This window comes from Patagioenas fasciata, chromosome 5, assembly GCF_037038585.1.
Source record: "Patagioenas fasciata isolate bPatFas1 chromosome 5, bPatFas1.hap1, whole genome shotgun sequence".
Taxonomy (NCBI): domain Eukaryota; kingdom Metazoa; phylum Chordata; class Aves; order Columbiformes; family Columbidae; genus Patagioenas; species Patagioenas fasciata.
In genome coordinates this window covers 53,618,830-53,645,311 of record NC_092524.1, presented here as the reverse complement: position 1 = coordinate 53,645,311, position 26,482 = coordinate 53,618,830, and the positions used below count along the sequence as shown (strand labels likewise).

At 39.7% G+C, this 26,482-nt stretch overlaps 1 protein-coding gene across 2 annotated transcripts in view; it reads left to right on the top strand.

Moving 5' to 3' along the window:
* The window catches only part of CCDC88C (coiled-coil domain containing 88C), a 99,676-nt gene that overhangs the window by 68,944 nt on the left and 4,250 nt on the right, over positions 1-26,482 (top strand). For both annotated transcript variants that reach the window (XM_065838178.2, XM_065838177.2), the window contains exons 14-29: positions 1,042-1,179; positions 2,540-3,610; positions 5,944-6,071; positions 6,972-7,113; positions 7,972-8,160; positions 8,530-8,691; positions 9,796-10,073; positions 14,797-14,940; positions 16,459-16,645; positions 16,857-17,002; positions 18,406-18,495; positions 19,287-19,528; positions 23,481-23,663; positions 24,069-24,137; positions 24,926-24,994; positions 25,751-26,049. In XM_065838178.2, coding sequence (XP_065694250.1) covers positions 1,042-1,179; positions 2,540-3,610; positions 5,944-6,071; positions 6,972-7,113; positions 7,972-8,160; positions 8,530-8,691; positions 9,796-10,073; positions 14,797-14,940; positions 16,459-16,645; positions 16,857-17,002; positions 18,406-18,495; positions 19,287-19,528; positions 23,481-23,663; positions 24,069-24,137; positions 24,926-24,994; positions 25,751-26,049 — 3,537 coding nt within the window. The remainder of the gene's footprint in view (positions 1-1,041; positions 1,180-2,539; positions 3,611-5,943; positions 6,072-6,971; positions 7,114-7,971; positions 8,161-8,529; positions 8,692-9,795; positions 10,074-14,796; positions 14,941-16,458; positions 16,646-16,856; positions 17,003-18,405; positions 18,496-19,286; positions 19,529-23,480; positions 23,664-24,068; positions 24,138-24,925; positions 24,995-25,750; positions 26,050-26,482) is intronic.

Genomic DNA, 26,482 nt, shown 5'->3' with positions numbered 1-26,482 from the left:
ACAAGCAGTAAACTGTAGTTTCTTACTTGCCTCCGGTTTTCTAGGAGGTGCTAATGAAGATCAGCTATTGCTGAGTTACTGAGTTTATGTTCCAGCGTTCCCTGAACAGCTCCTTTGAGACCAATGAACCTTAACATGGTAACATTTCTAACTGTTAAGCTCTTCTTATCTCCAATCTGGGCAGCCCTTGCTTGTTTAAACACTTCCTGTAATGAGGCACATGTTGACATAGGCAGAGCTCAGCCTCCAGCTATTTCCCACTTGTAAGAATTATTTTGAATACCTTTTTCATTGACATTTTCCCTGTTGGCAAAGTTTATAATACCAACACAAAACAATGAGCCGATACTTGTGCAATAGGTGCTCACAGGACTTCACAAGCATAAAAAGGCATAATTCCTGAAGCCTGGTCTCTGAACCCCTTGCTTCTAAATACTGAAGAGCTGCTGCTTTTCAGTGCTTTGTGCATTATGCTTTCAAAGCTTTCAAAAGGGAGGGAGTAAGAAGACATCATTCATTGTAGAAATGGAACCTTACTCACAAATCTTTCAAATCCAGTATTGTCACCTGCTGGGGAAAAACATAGGGCCAACACAGCACAGGGAGGGGGAAGGTGAACTTGGAAACTGGAGTACTTTTCCTCTGTTACTGATTTTTTTTTTTCTTCTTTCTTTTTCTGTTGGTCACTGAATTGTCACAGTAACTTTCTCTGCATTCACTGGTAGTTTAAGGCCATCAGTGATGGAGGGCCTAGATGGGCACCAGAAACTTACTCACTGGGCATTGAGGCAGGCAGGTGAAGCATTTCCTACTGCTGTACCTTATATGCTCTGATCTTCATAGACATGAAGGAGATTCTTGGCACTGTAAGAAAAAGGAAACAGTCCATTTCCTTCTCTGAGACTAGCAAGCTGCAGAATGGAAGGATGACATCTTTCATAGTCCCCATCTCGTTCCTCTCTGGTCTTCAAAGTAACTTAGCGTGAACAGTCATTGTGTCAAGCTGTGGCTGATGTGTTTTACTGTGTTCTCTTCACACAGATTGAGAAGTTGCAAAATCAAATTGAAAAAGAGAAGCAAAGTAATCAAGATCTGGAGACCTTGAGCGAGGAGCTGATAAAAGATAAAGAACAGCTACAAGTTGTCATGGAGACTCTAAAAGCTGACAAAGACAGACAGGTGAAAACTTCACAGATATAATATAAAAGCATATGCTCAGTAGTGGTAATTTACTGATGCCATTTAGAGCATTTGGTTCTCTTGGGGAGATGAGGCAATTTGAGAGCTATTAAGTGCAAGCCGAACTTGTTCAAATGTAGGTAAAAGGCCTCTTCAGGCAAGGACAGACCTTCCCTCTTTGGGGGAAAAAAAAGCCTCGGATCGTACTAAGTAGGATACCAACTGGTTGTAGGATGTACAAATAAAACCCTATTTTATTGCAGAAGGTTGGTCTTCTGCCAGCTATATGTCCTGATTGGTTTGGTTGGGCTTTTTTAGCCACCCAGCCTTTTTTGGTCTATTTCAAAAAGTTACTGATAAAGCATTTATGTCTTCTGGATTGATATTTTAAATACCCTTCAGCTTTTACTACTGTACTGCAGTTCATGTGCAATGCCTTGAAACTATGTGAAGTTCATACAAGGTATCATCTGTATTAATTCGAAGAAAATACAGGCACAAATCATTGGAGACTGGCTTGTATATTTTCAAGCTCTATTAAATTTACTCCAAGTTTTGTGAGGTGAAGTTTAAATAACAAGATGTCTTATTTGTGTAGTGCTTATCATCTTGAAGGATTCTTTCCCAGACTTCTACCTGGGAAACCACCAAAGTCCTACATTTCAGTTAGAACACATGCAGACTTTTTGTGGTAAGAATTAAAGAATACTTCACAGGAAGGGCAGGAAGTAAAACCAGAAGTATGCTCAACTATCAGAAAAGGGCAGATTCTGATTTTTTTCAGGTATAAGTTGATTTTGATTTCTGTAGATATTGTCTAGATAAGAATCAAGTGCAAATTGCAGTCTAAGCCGTATTTGCTTCAGCTGAAATTTGACCAGTGGTGTAAGTGTACTGTTCTTACAGAAAGTGTGTCCTTAATGAGATCTGCCTGCTATAAATATTCAGATGTTTTGGGGCTTCTGGCACCTTATCAGAGATAATTTGTGTCTTTAGATCCCCAAGATGGATGTAAACCTGGACATAAAAATACCCTTTATTAGGAATGATTCCTAGCAAAGCATCTTCTCCAAGATGTTCTCTGGAGGTCACCTGTCCACTTTCTCCTCTGCCTCCACCTTCTTAGCTGGTAGCAGGAATATATCATTATTTTAATTTGTTAGAATCGTGGCTTACCAGAGGTAACCTTTTTTTCATTAGTTTGGGTTCTTGTTTTTAGTCAGGGAAAGCTGTTGAGAAATTTGTCTTGGATTAAATGGATGTGGTTTTGTTAACCATTTGTCTGCTTCAGGACTAATTTATACTGCATTTTGTACAATAAATGAGTAACATTTGCATGACTGTTTTATCATTCACGTAGATAAAGGACCTTAAACAAGAAAACGACCACCTTAATCAAGTGGTCTTATCCCTGAGACAAAGATCTCAAGTGAGCAGCGAGGCAAGAGTAAAAGATATTGAAAAAGAGAACAAGATCCTGCATGAAACAGTTACAGAGACTAGTAGCAAACTGAGCAAGCTGGAATTTGAGAAGAAGCAATTGCAAAAGGATTTTGACCAGGTTAAAGAAAAGGTAGAAAGAGTGGAAGAAATGGAAAAAGAGCTGCATCGGTTGGAAAGGGAGAATGAACAGCTCACAAAGAAAGCGGCAGCGATGAAAATAGTGACAGAGAAAGTGGAAGTTCTTGAACAAGAGAATGGAGATCTGGAAGTGGAAAATAGGAAACTAAGAAAATCCCTGGACACCTTGCAGAATCTTTCCATCCGGCTTGGGGACCTGGAAAGGGACAACAAGCAATTGGATGAAGAAAATCTGGAGCTTAGGAGAGTGGTGGAGACAATGAGATTTACCAGCACAAAAATGGCACAAATAGAAGCAGAAAATAAAGATTTGGAAAGGGAGAAAGAGGACTTGAGAAAGAATGTGGAAATGTTAAAAGCAATGAGCAAGAAATCAGAGAGATTGGAGCTAAGCTATCAGAGTGTCAACTCTGAAAACCAGAGACTTCAGCAAATCGTGGCGACCAGCAGCAAAAAGATCCAGGAGTTAGAAAAAGAAGTACAGGGAATGGAGAGTGAAAATCAGGTCCTCCAGAGAAACCTTGACGAGCTAAAGATTTCTGCCAAACGGCTAGAGAGGTTAGAAAAGGAGAACAAGGCCCTAGAACAAGAAATGTCTCAGCTTGAGAAAGATAAAAAAATACTAGAGAAAGAAACGAAACGGCTTTGGCAGCAAGTGGAGCTGAAAGATGCTATTTTGGATGATAGTACAATGAAGCTGGCAGCTGCTGAGAAAGAAAACAAGACGCTAGAAAAGGAAATTGCTCGATTCAGAGATTCATCTAATAAACTGAAAGAATTTGAAAAAGACAATAAAGATCTCATAAAGCAAGTTACAATTGATAAAAGAACACTAGCTACATTGAGAGAGGTAAGCAAAATAGTACTACTGTTTTCAATATGATGCTATTTTTGATTTCAGCTCTGTGAAGTACCAAAGGGAGACATCTGTCCCATGACTATTTAATACACGAACTATATCTTCACAGCGTTACCAGCCGTCACTGGATAGTGTTGTCTTGGAAAGTGGAACCTGCCAAAAACTGCAATGTGTCACTCTATGTCTACAAACACAGTGTCTCCAAGTGACATCTTCTTTTCATGCAGAATAGGGTTTTAATACAGCTTCCACGTGGAAGCTGTAAACCAAAGGTTTTGATACTTTTCTTTAACTCTGTGACCACAAAATTGTTTGATACATGAGAACTCCTGCAGATGAGATTGACTCTTGATCCTAGAAATTAGAGTACCCATTGAGAACACATTAACATCCCTGTTCTCAAAGACTTAACCAAGACAAGAATCATCCCAGCTGAACCCTTTCAAAAACAGCCGCACCAAGTTTTTGCTTCATAGCTACCTACAGCATTGTTTCCTGAAATCTTCCATGCAGAGTGAGATCACACTGAGCAGCTCTCGTGTTAAGCAGCAGCAATCTCTTCTCGCACCCCTCTCCACTGCAGAATGCAGTAATTGCACTTTTCCTAGTAGTCCTCTTTTAAAAATACACGATTAGGACATCAGCAAACTAACGGTGTGTGTGCCAGAACCTGACACTCTTACAAGTGGCCTATGAGCAGGTTCAGGTTGCTGCAACTTGCCCTTGTTGCTTGCCTCAGCTGCTGATGCCCCGCAGGAAACAGGATTTCCTGGGAAAGAGCATTCAAAGGAAAATGGTCAGTGCTGCAGTAGCTCTGTGAAATAAATAAGTTTAGCAAGGCTAGTGCTGTAAGCAATTACTTGAAGATTTTGTTTTAATTAAGTTTTTGAAGCACTAGTGTAATTTTGAGGAGGAAAAAAGTTTTATCAGAAACGTATGAAACAGTCCCAAGTTGTGTTTCTGTCAAATTTCCCTAAAAAATTAAATAATAGCATTTTAGAGAAGGCTCCTTTTTAATCTTCCCCTTTTCAGACTTCTGCAGATTTCCAGTGATACAGACCTGTACAGACACGTTATCTTATTTTCCTTAGTTACTTTGTATATATTCTACAAGATGTTCAGGGATGTCGAAGGGGCCTGTTTACAGTACATGGACTGGTACTGACCTTAACTTTATGTATTTTCCCTTGTTGCCATGTGAATGAATATGTTGCTAAATTTGTGATATCAGAGGACTATTTGAATACCTATGGTTTATGTTTAACAAAGTATTTTTTTATTTTATTCTTGCCACTGTTTGACATACTGAATGATTTTTTTTCTTTCTTGACGTGCTTCAGTAAATTTGTTTTTCTTTCCTCATGCTTGTTTAAGAAAATTTTTGAGCAGAAACAGCAGCAATGTAGTTTTCTATATTAGATTTGCATTTCAGAGAATTTTGAATGGTAGGAATCTCTGAACTTGACTGCACCAAAAATTATTTGCCTTTTTAAAATATGCAGGATGGTATTGTGTCTTCTCTGGCCACTTCCATACAGAGTGTTTTACTGACATAACTGCAAAGCAGTGTCCCAAAATACCTTCTGGTACAACTCCATCAGATCTCCTTGTATTACTTCCTTGTCTTGTTCTGCTCAAGTTCCTTCCAAAGAAACCTAAAGGAAACCAGAACGGGCCAGTAGATACCAGGCTCTGTAGTCTCCAGAACCCTCCTGTCTCCTACACAATGATGTAATTATGCTTTTTAAAAAATTTGGCAGTAACTTACCATACGTCAGAAACTTAGAGTCAGTAGTGAAAATGCATTATTACCAAGTCCCTTGGTAATAATATCTTAACGGTAGGATCTCAGGGAACTTTCCCACTGAAGTCCTGTCACTCCTCTGCGTGTGTCATTGTTGGCTGGGCCTTGCAGCAGGGCTTGTCATCCTGGCTGAGAGGTGGGAACTCCCTCTGTTCATGTCCCCTGACCTGGTCGCATCCCGGCAGCAGCACAAGGGCAGGGTGTCTCCTGGCCTGCACACATTCCCTCTTTTGGCAGGCGGGCAGGATGCCAGTGTTGGCAGAAGTAATTCAGTTCAGTAAGCAAGACAAAGGCCAAGAGAAGCATTCTCCAGATTTATTCCTAGTAAACTATAAATAAAAGCAATCAGTTTAATTCTGCACTCAGCTGTCACTGAAGAATTTTAGTGGACCTTCTTGGAAGTAGCATTTTATCCAATGACTTTTTCAGTACGTTTAAAAAACCAAAACAACAAAACTGTAATGCTGGATAATTAACATCACGATTTGCACAGCAACTAATCATGTTAGTGCTGTTACAGGATTTGGTCCATGAGAAGCTGAAGAATCAACAGTTGTCTAGTGAACTGGACAAACTGAGCCAGGAACTGGAGAAGATAGGACTGAACAAAGAGCTCCTGCTACAGGATGACAATGGCAATGACGACACGTAAGGAAACTGAGCTCTCTTGGTCATTCTTTTGACTGCAGGCTTTTCCTCAGCCTAACTCAAGCCCTTTCCCTTCCTTTTTGGTTCTCATCTGACTCACTCCAATTACCCTTGCCAATTTTGGATATAACACGTGTTTTCTGTAGCAAGCTTATCAGTATACTGCAGGTTTTGCAAAACTTTTTCTTGGATGGAAGAAATGCCATTTTTTTCTCTCCATGCTAGCCAGTGTTACTAGTCTCACTCCCCTGTAGAGTAGCTGGGTAACTATTTCAGTGTGTATTCTTCCTTATTTTCTCTTTACAAGTAAGAATAGTGTCTATCAAACAGTGTATGTCATTACTCCATGTAAGTGGAAATCCAGTCACCAGTTAATATAAACAATAAATATTGCCCAAGAAATTCCTGATTGCAAGGAATTCCTTTGCAAGTCCTATAGTGATGAATAAAGAAACCCCAACAATCCTTGTAAACCTATATAGGTCTCTTGTGGTAACACCTGATTAGAGAAACATACCCATCTTGTAGGAGTCTTTAGAGTCTACTGTGGTATTTTCTCCTCAAGAGTTTATAGGAGAGTTTTTAGAAGAAATTTCCGTAGTGCCATTAGAGGAAAAAGAGAAAAAAATTAATTACTTTTAAGTTATATAGCTCTTAGATATTTCTGTAGAGTCATGCTAGCATTACCTCTGTTAAAACTGATTTGATTTTCCAAAAGCAGGTTTCCCAGCTATAATATATCAGTAGGGATCTGCGGCAGTAGAGTAAATCATATTCCTGAAGAAGCAAATGTGTATCATATAACGTGGTGACATTCGGAATGGGTGAAGGTGAAGTCTCCTACATAGATGGCTCATATCCTAGTGGCAGACACTAGAAAGCTATTCTCATGTCTTTCAGAAAATACAAGATTCTGGAGAGCAAAACTGAATCAGCACTAAAAACAGCACTAGCTGTGAAAGAGGAAAAGATTGTGATGTTGGAAGCTCAAGTGAAAGACACTCTGAACTTGAACCAGCAGTTACAGAATGATCTAAATATGGTAAGAGGTTAACCCGATTTTAATTGTTCTTTATGTGGTTTTGCAGATTCACGTTTTTTTGGGTTTTTTTTGGTTTTTTTTTTTGGTTTTTTTTTGGTTTTTTTTTAACTTGGCAAGAACAAGTTATTTCTATGTCCCCCACCCCACATACATGCACTCCTGAAAAGCTTTTTGACTGAACTGTTTTCTCTTTTCCCTTTCATTTCAAAAAGATGAATCCAATTTCAAAGCAGTATATTTCATCATGGAAACGTGTTACAATTACATGACTTATTACAGCATTTGTAAATTTTTGTGTAATCAGGTTTTAGTAACCTTTTGATAAATGCTCTACGTTCCCTCTGCCTGCAGTATGGAAAACATCAAGATGATAGTTGAATTTGTGGTTGCAGAGACATGGTGATTTCAAATTGGGTCCATCTTTTTGAAACACCCTGTATAATGGCACCAATTTTGGCAAAATTGTTGGGCCAGGAGCATGGCAGGAGGGTTTGTTTTTTTTTTTTTTACATGACCACTATTTGCAGATCTCTGTTTTCCCATGTTTTTTTTCATTGCTGTTGTGGTTTTCTGCTTTGTTCAATGAGAGCATAGGCTGAGGAAGACTACTGTTGAAACATCACACCTAAGAACAGACTGTTAGGTGACAGTGAGCTTGAGTCAAAGAGCACCTGACTGGAGGCCAAGAGACATGGATTCCACCTATCTGTGTCTCAGCTTCTCCATCTGTGAAGCCAGGGTGATGATTCTTGAATCCCTAAAGTCCCTACATTCTGAGAGAGGAACTGCATACTATCATTAATAATAGAATCCCACTGTCAAATCAGTGTTGAAGGTTGTTGCTTGTTGGCTATACAGGTAAAGAAGGACTTGGATGCACTTAAACAGACTCAGCAGGATGGGCAGTATGCTCAGAAGTCACTGAGGTGTTCTGCAGAGAAGCACATTCCCAACCACCAAATGAATGAGAAATTGGAAACAGGACACCGAGAAACTACTGTGGAGCTGCTGAAACTGAAGGACAGGGCAATTGAACTGGAAAGGAATGTAAGCCTTCTCTGATTTCATGTTATCTCAGACTCCCCTTGTCTTGTGATCAAGAGTGGGTTGCTGGGAACTGGATTATTTTGCTTAGAGGAATCTGGTGGGGTTTCTGGAGCACATAAGTCTACCAAATTCCTCAGGTATCTCTTAAGACTGCATGAGACTTGAATGCTATATATGTATTTTATAACATAATTGCAGGGATTAATCCTATGTATAACATCTGTCCTACCTTCATTTAATGCTGGAAAGAGTTAGCTTTTGCACATTTGTTGCCAAATGATCATCACTAATTGGCTCTCCTCTTTGAGAGAACTCCAAATGACCAGGACAGCTGTTTCATTTCTTCTGTCAATGCCATGTCTCTTTCAGAATGCAGCCCTGCATACTGAGAAGCAGTTGCTTAAAGAACAGCTGAAGCATTTGGAAACACAGAATGTCTCCTTCAACAATCAGATCCTGACACTACAGAAGCAAAACGTCTTCCTTCAGGAGCACAACACTGCCCTGCAGACACAGACGGCCAAACTCCAGGTCAGGACAACACTGCACCCCTGTGCCAGTGACTGTTGATTATAGTAGTGTGGAGAAGATGACAGCTAATAAGAAAATATTTGTATTGGTAGGCCAGCCTTGTGATGTAAAGATGAGGCCTGTAAGGTGGAGCTTAATTTGAGGTCTGAATTTCTCCGAGCTAGGAGGAAAATTGGTTATGTAGCTACCTTCATTAAGAAGGTAGTTATTTAGAGAGAATTTTTAAGTCAGCACAGTGAAATCCAGATGTGTTGCTCTAGAAGCTGCACTTCTGGAATAAAAGATCTTTGCTTTTTTTATTTCTCCTGTGAATGCCATGTCTGTGAAAGACCTTGGAACAAAAAGGAAGAGGACACAAGTCAGCTCCCAAGAGGCATTGTAGCAGTGGGTTCTAGTCAGCATTTTCATACTGTCAGACAGGATGTCAAAGTTGCCAGTGGAAAACAAATACTCTTAAACATTAATTTTTGAAAAAATAAACTTAGCTTGAGAAAGAGAACAGTTTTGAAGGACAACATTGGATCAGCTCTGATTTCTTTAATGTGAATTTCCCTTCTCAAGCTTTTCCCCTCTCATGTTCACATGTTTTTCTTTGGTTTTTTATTTATTTCTCCTGTAATTGAAGTATATAAGCAACATATAAAATCAATGCACTACCTTTCTACTGAAATCAGACTTGTTAGGAGTGTTGCCCCCATACACAGTGGGGCAGTTAATTTTGTTGAGTTTGGGTGAACTTAAGTTTTCATTACTTGTATACAAATTTGGCTTTGTATGTGATTGTCAGAGATGCAGTTGAGTTGCAAATATTCCGGCTCGTCTTGGTCTTCAGGCTCAAAAGCTTCTACTAGTAAAACAGTGGGTTTTTTTCAATTTGGAGATTATCCTGATACTTTTCAGAACACTGATAGCATGGCTTTTTATGGTGCATACTACCAGCAGTAATATCGAAATAGTGCCAAATTGTCCATAGATGTCTTAAGTCTACAAAGCAATGGATGCATTCTTGATTAACTCCATACAGTTACAGGCTTTTACTGTGTTTGTTGTATGTACCAGTAGGTGTAAATAAGTAATGCCTGCTTTTTATTTGAGCAACTTTAGGTAGAAAATTCAACCCTGAGCTCCCAGAGTGCTTCACTGATGGCCCAGAATTCTCTACTCCAAAATCAGCAGACAGCCAAGGAGAATGAGAATGAAAATCTACTGAAACAGAAGGAGCAGCTGAAAGCCGAGTATGAGTCATTGCTTCAGGACCATGAACACCTTGCTTCACTGCATGAACGGCAGTCTGCAGAATATGAAATGCTAATAAACCAGCACAGCTGCCTGAAAACACTACACAAAACCCTGGATATGGAGCACAAAGGTCTGGGTGAGAGGTACGCTCACTGCTCAGGGGTGTAGAGTAGCTGGAACGTGCCCATGTTACAATTTTAGTCTTAAATGTTGGTCTCCACTTACAAACGGGAACTACTTAAGTTTTTTCCCCTGAAAAAGCGTCTTGTCATTCTTGTTGTCATTAGGAAATTACATCAAAATATTTGCAGCGCTGTAGATTTTAGACCTTTAAAGCTGACAGACCACAGATGACTGGTAATATTTACTGAACATGGGCCCGGGTCTTGGGGATGCTTTGTCAGAAGTAGATTAAATGGCTTTAATACATTTAAGGATCTGTGGTATAATAACATGCAACCTTAAAACAGATTCTTGCAGTTCCACTATGTGGGATATGTTTTCTAGTCATACAGTAAGGTCTGCAAGTCACCTAGGTAATTACCTGTGTGTGAGTAAAATGTACCTTGAGAAATTTACATCATCGAAGACTGTGTGTGGCATCAACTTCATGACAAAAGAGCCTCTCTGAAGGAAGCCATATTGAGCTAACTATGAGATAGTGATGTATTATTTATTTTCTTCTAGTTCTCGCAGTCTAAGGCTTTTGCTTCGAGCCCTTCAATTGAATTGTGAAATCAGAGTAATCTGTCTATTGTTTAGTCTCTAGTCACTGTCATTTTCTGACAATTGTGCATGGATTGAACAACACAGATAATGTACTGCTACACAAATGTTGCTCTGCCTACCCCTCAAATTCTCTTGTACAGTTCAGAGATTTTCCTCAGAATATCTGTATTTAGGTTCAGTTTCTGTGCAAGACCGTGAGCGTTCAGAGCAACTTAGTAGTAATCTTTGCAGGTGGACTAAAAACTGGTGTTAAACTTGTCTTTCCCAAAGACTAAGGAGCTGGCAATACAATGTGCAGTAGATTTTGATAAAGTGCAGAAATAAACCTTTTGTGATTAAAGTATCCACCAAGGCTGTGGGACAGGACAGCTGCTTGGCTGTCAACTAAATGAGCTGTAAGTGATTATTCAGGCACTGCTCCTGCTTACCAAGCCTCTCTCAGACTGATTAATGGTTCTCATTGATTGTGGCATTGCGTGAGATTATCACATTGCAGTGTGTTGAGGTGGTTTGCTGTGTTCTTTTTTTGTCTTGATGAGTACCAATTATTAAACAGTTGTAGCCCAAGGAAAACATGATTTTTCAAAATCAGGTTATCTCTAGTGACAAGTGCTCAAATCACCATTTTAAACTGGAAGCTGCCAGCGAGAGATGTTGCAGGGGAGCAGATGGTGGCCTTTTCTATACTCTCAAAGCAGGTTGATTTTGGTAGTTTCAAGAGTGCAGCATCCTCCTCAGCAGATCAGTCTCAAAAGGCGTATCAAGGGTGATTTGTCCAAGAACAGCATGTGTCTCCGTTTGCCTGTCAGAGGAAAGAGACCAACCACTTCTTGTGTGTGTGGTTTGTTTTTCCCTCCATGTGCTGTGGCTGAGGGAGCAGAGGGGTGAAAGTTAGAAAAACAGCTGTAAGAAAACTGTTTTCTTTTGCCGCTCTGAGGCATTTAACTGTGAAGATGAAATATCTCACTTTCAACTTCAATGAGAATGTACCACCTGCTAAACCTTCCCAGAGCAGCTCAGCGCAGCCAAGAAGTTTGCTTGTGCAGTGTCTAAGAGACAGATTTTGCTTGTCCCAATTGTAATTTTTTTTTCTCAGTTGCTGACAGCATTGTAATCATAGTTTTGTTATTTAAAGTGGGATTGCACTCCTGTGCAAACCTATGTCTGCAGCTCGTCTAGAAAATTCCACAGCAACTTTAGCTTGTGGAGTCCAAGGTCCCCAAGGTTTGTGTAGTTTGTTCTGATGCATTCTAACCACAGAATGTTTTCTGCACCTGATCAAACTTCATTAAACCTCCCTCAGCTTTATCTGCAGAGTATTAGCACTGCAGTGGGGATTTAATAATGGGTTGTGTGTAACTGTGGTGAAATGGCCTGTCATAGCCCAGCAAATCACAGACGTGTGGGTTTGACGTAGCAAGAAAAGGAGAGTTAGTATGTTAGGATCATTTACCATTAATAGCGGTTTCTTGTCTTTGCAGTGTTCATCTCAATGAACATTGGCTGAACTCTTACTGCATTTTTTAAATTGCTTTACATATTTCGCATTACTATGGGGACATAACTTATTAACTATAGTTGGCTAGAAGATCCTTGAGCGTTTCTATGTGGCTTATTCTGGAGAAGTCTAATCCTGCAGAGATTGGAAAAGCTCATATCACTGGAAAATCAGAATCCCTGCTGGGGAGGGTTTACATATTGCAGTGACTTGTATTATTGTGTTACCAATTCTGGCTGGTAATTATTTTCCAGGGTTTTTTTTTTTTGTGCTACATGCTTTTTGTCATAGCTGAGCATTTTTAAAGTTCTCCAAGTCACAAATACCTACCCACAGCATTTCTCCTAACAAAGCACCAGAAAGAGTGAAAGCCAAAAGGAGTAAATAATAATATAATTGTTCAATACTAGGAATTGATTCCGTCAGAGCTAAAATGGATTTTTATTTATGTAGAAGAAAATCTTTATAAAACCCCTCTGTTCGAGTGCCTGATGCTTGAAGAAGTGGAGCAAACATTAATGTGTTGAATAGCCTACAGGATGGGTAACCTTGCCCCTGGTGGTAGAGCTTGTTGAGTTGCACAAATCCTGCTCGAGTGGTAAACTCCATGCAGAATCACTTGCAGTTTTGCCAACAGTCTCTTCTTGCTTACCTTCCACCTAATGCCTAGGGGAGCAGCTGTGGTCAACCTCAGGGGTTCCCGTGCTCAAAGGCAGCACTTAGAGCTGGGCCAGGCTGATAAAACTGGACCAGTATACTGCTTCTCTCTGAGCAGCCCTCTTTAAAAAATAAAGAGTTTGGATAAAAATGAGCAGACTAACCCTATCATACAGAAACAGCAAAAGAATTCACAACGCAGTTTCTGCAGAGGCAGCCATGGTGATCTCTGCCAAGAGACTGACTGTGGAGTTTGTCTCTTCAGACTCTGGATTGGCACACTGTCTGTCTTAAGTCCTGCTTGGAGCTGGATGTGAAACCTTCCTCTGCTTTCAGGTTCTTCCAATTGTTGTACAGACATTGAATTTGAAATGTCCTGGTGCTTAATGGAAGAAAAAAAAAAATAAGGTTAATTAAACTCCACTGCTGTTACTGGGAATGAATAACAAAAAGCAGCTTTTGTCTAGGAGACAGGTGCTCTTCTGTGTGGCCCTTCAATGGACTGGAATTTGGGACAGGCTGTAATTTGACCCTGGGATGAAGGAAATGGTAGCCTGAAAGAAAATCAAGTTGGCAGGAGTCAGTATATTTGGTGCTGTCTGCTGCTTTTGTTTGTGTTTTGAAGTTTTCATGACTGCAGAATAGCTGTGTTCTGCAGTCATCTCTGCTGGGACAAGAGTTGCAGATAGATGATGTTTGTTCTCTCCAGCTTTTTCAAGCGATCCTGCATCTTCCACCTAGTTACTCTTTGAAAATTGTTTAGAAGGGTATTTCTCCATGGCTGGTACAGGTGTATCTGCCCAGGGATATTTCAGGGCAATATCATTTTATCAAAGCCACAGAAAAATGTACCGATGACTTTTGATTTTTCACTGTACCGTTGTCCTCAGTGGCTTCTGCTGGTGTGTGTGTATGGGCACAGACCCTGACAGAGGCCACCAGAGGAGAGCAAACCTTCTGAGAACTGCTTGCTGTCTTGTGGTCTCAAGCCACCTCGTTCTTTGCAGTGTTTTCTGAATGCAGGTGGTGCAGCAGCTCAGGGAGGCTGAGCCTGCTAGATCGATGCCTGTGCCAAGTGTCAGGGCAGTTGTTCCACACCTCTGTTATTTCAGCATTCCAGAGGGTGAAATTAAAGACCCGTCTCCTTGCCCTGAATGATGTGTGCACAAATAATGTGCACCAGGGAACAGAGGGAACCTGGATGTGAACATTGCTATGGCTCTTGGGTTCCTCACTAGAAAACAAGTTCAGCTACCCAAGCAGGTGAGTCGGCCCCAGGTGCTTTGCCATCATCTGATACTGGCCTCATCATCTGCCTGCAATATGCAGGAGATAATTACCTATGCAAGATGCTATTACCTATGCATATTGCCTAATATGCATTATGTTATTACCTAATAAACAGTTGCTCATTCCACCAATTTCTTGTTGGTTTTTGGATACTGCTTTCTGCTCTTTAGTCAGATTTTTCAAACTTGCCACTGGCAATTATTTGTGAATGGGATTCCAGTTTAATGGTGCAGTTTCCAACTCACCATGGAGACTCACATGATCAGAATCTGGAATTGAAATAAGGTTCTGGCAATTGCTTTCCAGTTTGCTTAAAAAATACAGTTCTTTTTTTTTCCTAAAAGCCTCCCTTGTTAGACTTACAGACTAAGCTGAAGTTCTTTGTATAGTGCAGAATTCTTCAGCCTTGCTAGATGTTCAGCCACACAAATGTGTATGAAAGTAAGCAGACAGGGGAAAAATATCCACAAAACGAAAAAAATTACTCCCACCCCGCAAAAAAAAAACCAAACCAAACAAAAAAACCCCAGAATGGCAACAACAACAAAAACCAACCAACCAACAAACAAAAACAAACAAAAAAACAACACGCCTTCCTGGTCATTGTGGTATTACCTTTTGAAAATCTTAAACTAGGGGAAGAAAAATGTTCAAATGAAGGCTGTGAGAATATGCTCCTCTTGTTTTTGCAGATACAACAGTTTAATGAAACACAAAGCAGAATTGGAAGAGTTGGAAATAGTTTTAAAAACTGAGAGAGCGGCTCTGCAACAAGAGAGGAGATCAAATGCGGTAACTACGGGGGAAAATCAGAAGCTGAGGGAAGAACTGGACAGGTATGGTTACCTTGATAAATTATTGTATATATAATTAAAAAGTCAATGCAGCAACATAAACAGTTGTTTTGCTGTGCTGTGTTAACTGTAGCTCTAGAATACCTTAATTAACGTCTGTTAGTTTTTCTCAATTTTTATCTTGTTAATTTGGTAATTTTGTTTAATTTAAGATTATCAGCTTCATGGGCACTGTCAGCAAATACTGTTATTCGATGCTTCAAACATGGTCTGGTCCTGGGACTTTAGCTCATTCAAAACAAGCTTCCATGTGTGGTTCAGTTCACAAGTGTTTCTGTACTGAGTTGTTTCCAAGTGTTCATCTTTAAGTAGAACTACAAATTCCCCAAACCCCCAATAATATTTAGAGTTCCATGAAATGGTTCCTACCCAGGTGTTTTTACCTTCAAGGAGAACCGCGTTACCGTTTTGTTTACACAATATGTTTTAGTTCTAGGAGTTACCATTGCTGTTTCTTTTCTGCTGCTCGGAGAAAGCTGCCATGTGTTAATACCCAAGAGAGACTTGATTCTTGTTATTAAGACTGGACCTACTGATTCGTATGATCGCTGGGTAGCTGTTAGCTCGTGTCAAAGCTTCTTGTGTGAGCTAGCATCTGAACTTCACGTACTGCAGCACTAAATCATACCATCCCCCACAACCTGCATCCCTACTGGGGCTCTCTCTGTTAAAACCAGTTCAGTGCTACTGTTCATACTTAAAAAGGCATTTTCAGAAATAGTTTGGTACAAATAAGGGGCCAAGGTCATATCAAGTTAAAGCAATATCAGATTGAATCATATTGAAAAATCACATTAAGTTCAGTCATGAAAGTTTCATCTGCTGTCCCACTTGTCATGTACTTGAGAACACTGCTGAGCTCTGCAAAGCAGGTTTCCTCAAGCTTTCCCTTTTCTACTCTGCTTCTCTGGGGACAAAGGAAGATGTTGCAAAATGTTCATAGCAAAAGCTGGCAGAGAGCAAGGCTTGATCTGTCAGCAGATGCAGAACTTTATCTTTTTATTTACCTATTTATTTAATTTTATGCCTTCATGATTTGTAGACATTTTTAGATTTACCAAAAGCTATAAAAGAATGCCATGATATCATCTTGCAACATTTCAACGTCTCACAGTTCAGGACGCTTTGATGCTCCTATTTCATGCATCAGGAAGAAAATTCTTTGATTGTTCTTTATTTGTGCCAAATAGAGCTGCCTTTATATCCAAATGCTCTTAAATATATTGTGCCTCAGAAATTTGTGGTGTGGTTCTTGCACATTGAGGAAATAGCAGTTTTATGTTCCATCTATTTTCCTTTCAGTTTTTCTGTAGATTTGAAGCAATTTATAGTGCTATTACTACTTTCATTATGTGCATAGAATAAAAATGTCTTTAGGAGTCAGTCTTTGGAACTTAATGTTTGATTTAGTGACAGCTGCATGCTGCTGTTGTGGTCTTTGAATGTGAGGTACTTTCTATGAAGTGTCCTTCATAAGCCTGCTGGCTTCTTCGTGTTTAGGGTGAATTTCTTGCACAGCCAGCTGAAGGCAGAGTATGAAGGGCTGCATTCACACACTAAAGAGCTGAAAACTTCCTTGAACAACTCTCAGCTGGAGCTGAATCGCTGGCAGGCTCGCTATGATGAGCTGAAAGAACAGCACCAGTCCATGGATATTTCTCTGACCAAGCTGGATAACCACTGTGAGGTGAGTAGCTGTGTTCCTTTTGATGTGCCAACATTTGATGTGAAGATTTTGGCACGCTATATAGAAAAGGTGTGGTCATAATAATACCGCCATATACTTTCAGGTTTTATCAATTCATATCCTAGGTTGGTATGCTGTTGTATTAGCTTGATTATGATGCGCTTCCAGGGAACCGGGTGCAGAAGAGAGATTAATCTTTCTTGTTTAATAGCTGCTGTCACGTCTAAAGGGAAATCTGGAAGAAGAAAATCATCATCTCCTGAGTCAGATTCAGATCCTGAGCCAGCAGAATCAGATGTTACTGGAGCAGAACATAGAGAACAAGGAGCAGTATCATGAAGAACAGAAACAATACATGTAAGAAACTAGAGATTTGAATTGTGAAACCTAAAAAAACCTCATCTAGACAAACAGAGAACACAAATCATCAGAAGTAGGAGAGCAGACAGGGGAATGATAGATCTACTTGATATCTTGCTAGGAAATTGGGTGTTTAGGAGGACATACATGTAAAGAGCTATAAAATCTCTTCACGTTGTCTTACCACAAAGGGAGGTTCAGGAGACACCTGGACAAGCACAGCTGTTTTCAAATTATGTTGATGAACGCATGTGGAAACCTTGGTTATAAAGGATGGAATGCTAAATCCAGTGGTACTTCTCAAAGGTTTCTGAAGAGCTTGGAAAACAGCTGAGTTGCAACAGAAAGTCTTGTGAGAGCCATTTTATATTTAGATTCCTGAAGAATAGCAAATACTCATAGTCCTCTAGCTTTTGTCATTTGCATTAGGAGAAATACTACTTTCATGTTGTTTTTGAGGATGCAAGTGCCAGCATAAATCACCCATGCCCAGGGTGACACGCTTAAGTAAGGTACCTTGTTTAAACTTACGGTACATTTACAAAATACCTAATTCTTACTGCAGTAAATTTATTGGTATGAAATAGGGAAAAAAAGTATTCTTAATCCCAAGAATTTTAGTCTGAGTACCTTGAGATGATGTGGAAGTTACTGGCAGTATTTTATTTCAGTACTGGATTATATGGTTGAAGTGTTAGAAATTGTTTTCTGAAATTGGCTGAATTATAGCTAAAATGTCCTCTAAGCATATTTGTCCAAGTGTCTGGCAGTTCTGTGGTGGAATTACGTTAGACCTACTACTTGAATTAAAAAAGATTTGCTAACATCCACTGCGCAGGTTAATAAAAGAATGAGTAGAGAAACAGTAAGATTACGTGGCACTGCTGACGGTGCTTTGGCACTGCTCACAGGAGATCCAAGCAGTCTTTAAAATATCAAACATTATTTATTTCTCTAGTTACAACAGAGTAACCAGAACAGAAAACAAATACCCAGTTATCATGTAGACAAGAAGTTCAAACTATGCAAGGATCTTAACCCTTGACTAATTGTCAGTGATCTGTGAAAAAGACTGAAGAATCAGCAAACAAATTTTCAAATAACAAAATAAGATTAATCTTAACACCCACCAAAAAAACTCTGCCTGAGTTATTAGTGAGTAATCTAGCACCAATCTACTGTTGTTCTTTCACATTTCATGCTTACTGCACAAAAATGACCCATCAGCAAGTCTGGTAAGCTTTTGCATTTGCCTCCCTAAACAGTGAATGAGCTCAGTAGGATTCTGAAGGTTATGTGACAGGAAGATGTTTCAGTCTCCTTCCTCTCTTGATGGCTTTTAGTCTTCAATTTTTTAATTTCACACAGATGGTTCAGAATGTGCTTTTCCCCTCTTACAGTGACAAATTGAATGCCTTAAGGAGACATAAAGAAAAACTTGAAGAGAAGATAATGGATCAGTACAAGTTTTATGATCCTACTCCAAAAAAGTAAGTCCCATATGGGTTTAGTTCTGCTATTGTTGTATAGATTTGTGAGAATGAGAAAGGGCTCTCCGTAACTGGAAATAACATAAATTTCATCTGGAATAAGGACAGTGTCTTCTCCACTTTTCACTCTCACTCTGCAAGCAGTGAGGTTGTGTTAATATAGAGCACAGTACCTCATGTGGGACCCTCTATTTTAATGTTGAAATCTGAAACAGTATTAATTGAAAAAGAGCCGCTTTGCCCTGATGAATATCATCTTGTCCGTAGTATGGGAGAGGGACTCCCATTATGGTGACTAAGCAGTCAGTAGTAGGTGCTTCCGGAGCCGCTCTTTCAAAGGGAAAAGCAGTCCATCAAGGAGAAAGGACTTGAAAAAATTACGTTAAGAACATCAAAAAAGAGCGAAGCTAATTCCACCGCAACTAGTTCTGACTGATGGACTTAACAAAGAGAGGGCTTTCCTTCTCAGTCTGTTCCTGTAGTATAACTTTTCACACTGTTAAAATGTCTTATATGGGTCCATCTGTGTGGTTAGGTTTCTAGCAGAGGGAACGGTAGTCTTTCTCACTTTTCACATGCTGGATAAATATTTCTGTAAAATAATTTTTAATTTGGGACACAATTGAATCTCAAGCTCTGTGAAATTCAAGCTGCCTCTTTCCAACCAATTCATGACAGTAAATGAATAACAAGGTAAGATGGTGTGATAGCTTTAGCACAGCTGTAACCTTCTTTCTGGAGTATTTCTTGTAGTGTTTTATGAATCCCATTCACAAAACCTGCTTTATCAGGAAAAACCACTGGATTGGAGCCAGAGCCTTAGTTAAACTAATCAAGCCAAAGAAGGAAACTACAAGGGAGCGGTTGAAACCGGCAGCAGAAAGCCCTCCATGGCATTCTGAATCCCCAGAGGCTGTAAACTCTCCATCTGCATCCCAAAAACTGAAACTTCAACAAGAGACTCAGGACAGTACCTCTCAAGGGTCAAACTCTATGGAAGAGAGAGAGAACCCGGGGGGTTCTTCAAACAAAGGTAAGGAATGCCCAGCCTAAATTCAGGAGCTGAACAGTATTTTTTGAAAATATTTTTCAAGTATTTAATCTACAGAATATATTAATAACTCTATCACATTGTGTTTTATATCAGTTTTTTGGTAAAGTAAAATTTCTACTAAGCAAAAAAAAACCAAAACCCAAGCTAAGAAGCTCAGCTAAACTAATAGGTGTGTGAGGGTGGTTGTTCCAGGTTTAGTTTGTTGGTTTTTGGTTTTGGTTGTTTTTTTTTTTCATTTTGTCTACTTCTTCTCCCTTCATCTTTTGTATATAGTTTTTTAGTTTGCATGAATGTATTGCATGTTACTGAATAAACTGGTGGAAATGCTTCATTTACTGGAGTTTTGCAAGGAAGCAGTTTAAAGCTGGACCTTATAACATTATGGTTCATTAACAACTATTCAACTGGGTAACAGCTGGTCTTGCAGCCATTGCCAGGAGATGGCGCACATGCAAAAGAAATCACTTGAAAAATGCTAATTTATTGTGGTCTAACGATTTGGCGGACACCACCATGTTTTGACTTTGAATCAAACTAAGAATTTCTTAATGTAAAATGTCAAAACGATTTTTGTGAACACTCTAGGGGAATGTAAGCAAGATAGAATTATTTCTTTTTCTATTTAGTTGGTCAGGCAATAGATCAAGTGTTCCTAATTAAGGGGAATTTAAAAGAAAGCTCCTCAAAATAAATATTCTGTGACCTTTAATAAAGGTAATATATATCCCAAGCTTTACTTATTCTATTGAGATCACTTCTGTCAGCGTCTACATATAGATCATTGTCCTCCAGGAATACTTTTCAAGAAGCAGTTTTGAAATTAATCTTTAAATAACCATTCCTGTCTTCCCACTGGGGAGTGTGTGAAACAGAAGGGGGAGCAGCTGAGGACGGTAGAATTGTTATAAACGATGGCAAGTGTCTGTCTGTCTGAAGTTCTTGTCTTGATTGGGTTTTACGTTTCCCTTTTTCCATTCTAATTCTCTGAGGTCGTTGGTTCTCTTAAAATAAAAGTGCATGTCTCAACATGTGAGTCTAGGAGATGTTAAGTGTTTAACCTGCATCTAGCGCTCAACCTGGGAGTTTGGGCTTGGGTGTGCACAGAACAAGGCCCTCATGGAGTGCCAGTGATAAAAGAAAGTCTCTGAGGCTTCATTCTTTGTGATGTTGTGTTAAAAATGCTTATGTTGAGATGATGAGTATCAGTATTAAAGCCTAGAAGGCATGTAGGAAACTTCACGATATTATTGCCAAGCAACATGCACTCTTAATTGATTCCTTTTCTTAAGTGAAATAATTTTGGGAGACCTAACAGTGATTTCCTGATGGACTTGCTTATATTTTATGTATATGCATTAATCTAATCTGTGTGTTAATCTGAATCAGATTAACTATGATTGACTGCCTGTTAATCAATCCTCCAAATATGTGTTAGTGTTTGTTTAGCCTGTTTTGTTTTAACTGGTTGTGTAGAGTTGAATCTGTTTAAGACACATTTTATTTACGAGGGGTTTTTTACTTTTTTTTTTTCTTCTTCTTTTTGGTATACCTGGGTGATAACAATTTAGCTGCGCAGCGCAAAAAGATTGCCTTTTTGAGAAGCAAAATCAAGGATAAAGAAAAGTCTCCTAAGTCTCCATCGAATCATCAGTCTATCTCTAGTCGGCTGCGGTTCTGGTCTTCTTCCGACATCCCATCCTCTCCTAATGAACCTCTTTCTTTCCCGGAATTGGGATATTTCTAACACCTTCTTTTTAGCATTTACCTTCCATTTGTTTCTGAAAATATTTTAAACAAACAAAAAAATCCTATGTGCCTTAAAAACCACAGACCTTAATAAAAACACTCAGCATGTCTTTACAATATTCTAAATAAAAGCACAGATTAGTGAACGTGGACTTAAGTTTTCCTGTAGAAGATGAATCACTATTGCACACTGTGGATCATTTCTTCAATGCAGCACATTTTAGGGGACCTCATGGCATACAGTTTGCGTATGTATATTGGCTGTGGTGCATGTTGTAAGTAAGTGAAGTTGCTATACGCTTTGATATTTTCTTGCAATCACCTACTTGCATCGTGTCCAGTTAAAGTGTTGAATTGATTTGCTGTTGCTATGCTTTCTACAATGTTGTAGCTCTGCTAAAATACTAATATATAACCAGTCTCAAATCCTGGAGATTTTTGCAATAGTCTGTGCCACTAAGTGCTAAAAATGGCTGGTTTTTTAACATCTTTGTCTGCTTTTAAGTAGTCTAGGTTTGAATATAGAGTGGAAGCTACTGGGAAAATTATTCTCTGCAAAGTGGTTTGACGTTTGCATTCAAACCTGCTGTTTAGCAAGGTTTCACACTTCCAGCTATGAAAATTCATTTTGAATTGAGCTAGTTTCAGTTTCTGTAGCTTCTGTTTTGACAGATTCTTTTTCTTCCTTTTTTTTTTTTTTTTTTTTTTGGAATAAGAGAGTAGGTTTGTTTTCTTAAGATTGGGAATAACCTTCATCGTGGATCCATTCCCCAGAATTCTTATTGCCTGATAGCCACTTCTGAAATGAACGCGTGGTTCCACTTCCCTCTCTGTATTAGGGAAATGTGTGCAGCACGGGCAATATGCTGCGGGAGCTCAGCAGAGGGACCAAAAGCTTTTATCCCTCTTCTCGCTCTGAGCAGGGGACCCGCGTTGGCACAGCCAAGGACACAGGCACAGCAGCTGCCCATTTTTGGGATCCGTAGAGAAAGTATGTCTCTGGGGCAGTTAATAATTCTGACATTTGTGGAAGCTGTGAAGTGCATCTACAAAGTCAATTAGAAATACAGATTTGCATGGCAGGCTTTAACCAGTAGTTGCCTCTGCAGGCATGCCATAAACTTCAGTTCTGAGAGAAAGTGCCAGCCCTGCGCTGCACAGCCCACGCAGACTGTGGGAGAGAACGTTGTTTCTGAATTCAGCTTCCAGGAGTCATCTCAGACAACAGTAGCTTGGCCAGTTTCTCTAATACAGCTTTGCTGTTGCTGTGCGCTTTGAACTAACTGTCTGTCCATTGTGTCTGCAAGTTGTTTATTTTGACCACTGCACTCTGCTGTGTTTTCATTATTTACTTACTATTAGTTAAGCAAGTAATCCATAGAAATAGAAAACTAGAATCTTGCATCTCATTAAAGGTGTTTCCTACAGTAAATACTTTAAATTTTCTTCTATTTTATGTGTGCCTTAAAGTGTTACATTCACATTACGAGAAATGAATTAACCTACATCATCACTAGGAAAGATGTCGCCAGCCTTCGGAATCTAAATAATATTTTAGCAGGTAGTTTTTGTTTTTCTCATGCTAAGATTCCAGGAATTGCATTTAGGAATGATTACACCAGAGCATCATAAGAATAGCAGAGTTTTAACCTTGTAGGGACTGAGCTCTTACCACAGCAAAGATCTAAACTTCAAAGCAATTAGCTTAGTATGCAGATCATGCTAGATAATTTCCAAATCAACCTTTATTTCTCTTCGAATAAGAGTGCGAGTTCTGTCGCGCTTTCCATATGCTATTTTATTACTGAAGTAAGTGCTCATAAAAATGTACCTGCAAGGAATAATGTTATGGGAATTTCACACCTCACTTACCTTTTCTGCATTCATGTCTTTGCTCCTTTTCTTCCTTCCTTCATGGTAATTGTTGCATGTATAATATCAACCCTCCCACTGGCACTAAGCAGCCCTTGTCACTCCCACACTTTACAGAGAGCACACGATTGAAAAACTGGTGGCAGATATTTCCTATCCAATACTGAACTGTTTATGGAAAAGCTTGCAAAACTAGAGCCTCTGTTGTGCGGTTTCTTTGTGCCTGCTTGTCATGTTTGTATGGGCAGATAAATACAAATCTCCTAATGCTATTTTTCCTTGACTTGTATTTATTTACTTCTCTCCCCCTCAGTGCTAACAGACTTAAAGCACAAGAGGAATTCCCACCACGGAGGCAGCAATGATAATGTTGAAATCACAGCAGACTCTGCAACAAAACACTGCTGTGTGGAGCTGGGTGCCAGGACTTGCTCCAGCTCAGCTATTCACCTGCACACTTCCACCCCCATCTCCAGGCTCCAGAGCAGACCGAAAGGTGCGTGGTGCGTTTGAAATGCCAGCTGTCAGTACCAGTCAGGGGACTCCACAGTTCTTGCTTGGGTGAAACATGGCTTCTAGTGGCATCCAAGTGCAACAACAGAGCACTGTTTTTTTCACTCCTATTTTATCTGCTTAATGGTTTAATTGATCAGATACATGGTTTCCTTATTCTTGTAACGTCATCAGCTCGGCAGACCACATTTGAATGTCGATTCTCCTGTGGTTCCCTGCCCAGTGGTTCACAGCAGCAGTTAGAAGATGGCTGCTCTTCTAGTGTTGGCTCTGTAAAACCCTTTTGATCACCTCAGTCTTCTGCACTGCTAGAACATGTTGGAGACTGACCTGAAAGATTAACCTTCCTGGGTCTATCATTGTCTTTTAAGTTTTCTGTTCTTTTCAGGCTATAATTCGGAAGATAATCTGTGTGAACAGTCACCTGAGGTGGAGTTTGTGAGCACCAGGCAGCATGGTAAGCTTGTAGCATATATCAATGCTCCTAAACCTCCACATAAAGACTGGTTGCATTGCATCTAGGTGAACTGTTGTGGTGCATTTTACTTAAATGATAAAATTAGATGTATTAACAGAACACCATTTTGGAAATGTGGGTCTAAGTACTTCTATTTTTCTATTGAGAAGATTTAATGGACATTTTCCTAAAATGAATTTTCAGAAACAGTGTTGACGTTGTGATGAGTTGCCTTGCCCCAGCAACAGACCCTTTAATGCAAGTCCTATAGATGTGTTGTTAATTTTTCTAGACAATGTTCAATTCTTTCCTTAAGGGAGTGGATCAGCAATAAAAAAAAATTCAGAGTGGGGGATGTGGGTTCACGGTGACAAGACTGGTGCAGCAGCAGCACTGCTTGTTTAGAGCTTTGTGGAAGACTTAATTTGCAGACTAGTTACCAGCTCCTTCCAAAGAAACAAACTAAAAAAGAGACGGCAACTTATTGTTGAACTTCTTCAGTATTTACTTTGTTTGTAGTTGCTGTAGAAGCAAAACTTAGAACATATTTCTGTGTGCAAAAAATAAGCGAGAAAAACAAGATTGATCCCGAACAACTTGACTGGAAAAATGTAAATGGTTGCTGCTCTGTGCAGACTTTGGCATCCTCTGTATATTATGTTGTTAATGTTTTCAAAGTGACTTAGTTGCACAGGACCTATTTTCAGAAGGCAGACTGTAGCCAAGTCTTTTAGAGAATCAGAGGAACTTAAGATCTGTTTGTTCAATGCTTGTTTTGTGTTTTTCAGTGTCCAGGCCAAACAGTCTAGAGAGCAGTAGAAACGCTTCCAGCAGTAGTTCACCTCTCAATTTGAAAGGTAAAGCTTTTATGGCTGAGTTCTGAGAAAAAGGAAGTGAAATTCCATGAAACTGTGTCTAAAATGCTGTTTTCCTTTCAATTAAATTTAAGACTGTTGTTCTGAAATAGTAATGATTATGCAATCTGGACATTGCTGTCTTGGGAATCAAAACTGCTGGCAAGGGTGCCTTTCCACATTTTCTGGCAAGGGGTGGCTGTTAAGGCAGGCAGTCTGGTTTTGCTTCAGTCTGACTGGCATCAAATTGTGGGAAGTATCAGGGCACTCTTAGACTCCTTTTACAACAGGTCTCTGCTGTTCGTAATATGTACACAGCTTGTGTATGGAATCAGTGTGCTCTGGAGATTTGCTTTTTCTGAAGCTGAGTGTCCTTGAAGGACAGCGAGAGACCTGGCACTGTGGAAAAATTCACTCTCTGCTTTCCCACTGGCAGGTTCTGGCTCTCAGATCACACACAGCCAAGACTGGCAAATCTCCTAGTGGTAAAGAGGCCCCCTTGCTATCTGTTATACCCATTCTTGGGACACGTAGTTGTGCTTGTTTAACACAAGGGCCCAAAGTGTGTACTGTAAGACATTTAGTAGTACTGATTTTCCAAATTGTGACTGCCTTGAGTTCTGCGGAAGAAAGTAAGGTCAAAAATGCCACCTAGTCTGTGTGGGAGTGGCCCTGGATAATAAAGTTTCTGCCTCAGTGAGAAATCTATTGTAATGAGGGAAGAAGTCTTTCTTTAATGATATTTATGCTTCTCCTCAGGTTCCTTAGATCACATCCATGGTAGAACTGAGAGCCTCAGCAGCGAAGATATGATGCCAATCAGAGAGGCACCAGCCTTGCTCCGAGACACCTACCCCATTCACTCTGCTTCTGCCGTCTTAAGCCCTAGCAGCAGGCACGAGTCCTCCCACAGGAATGGTTTGATCTCTTATGACACGCCTCTGAAGAGTGTTCCGTCCCAGTCCTACACAGGCAGGCAACGCTCTGCCTCACCTGGCAGTGAGATGGTAACTTTGGAGGAGTTCTTGGAAGAGAGCAACCAGCTGTCCCCACCAAGTGTAAGTAAACAGAGCTAGAGAGCCCATCTCAGATGTCAAAAAACTATTCAAAGCTGATTCAGGGGGATGAGGGCACAGGGAAACAAGGAAAGACAAAAAGGTCCTTTTTCTTATGTGTGATGAATGAAACAGTTCCAACAACTAAGGCAAGATGAACTTTCACACAGCACTCTGCTAATTTATTTTGGCATATCAGCTAAGGCAAGTCAGGCAGATAATTCACTGCAAGTACGATGTATTGGGCTGCTGGGACTTTCTAATATCGAAGTTTCTTATTTAACGTCAAAGTTTCTTACTATATAATCAGTTCTTAGGTCCAGGTATTTTTATTTGTGAACTGAAAAGTTTGCTTTATAAATTTGAGCTGCTAAATCTGTTATTAGAAATGAAACCTAACAGTACTTTTCAGTTGAAATACAAAATCTGCAGTTGT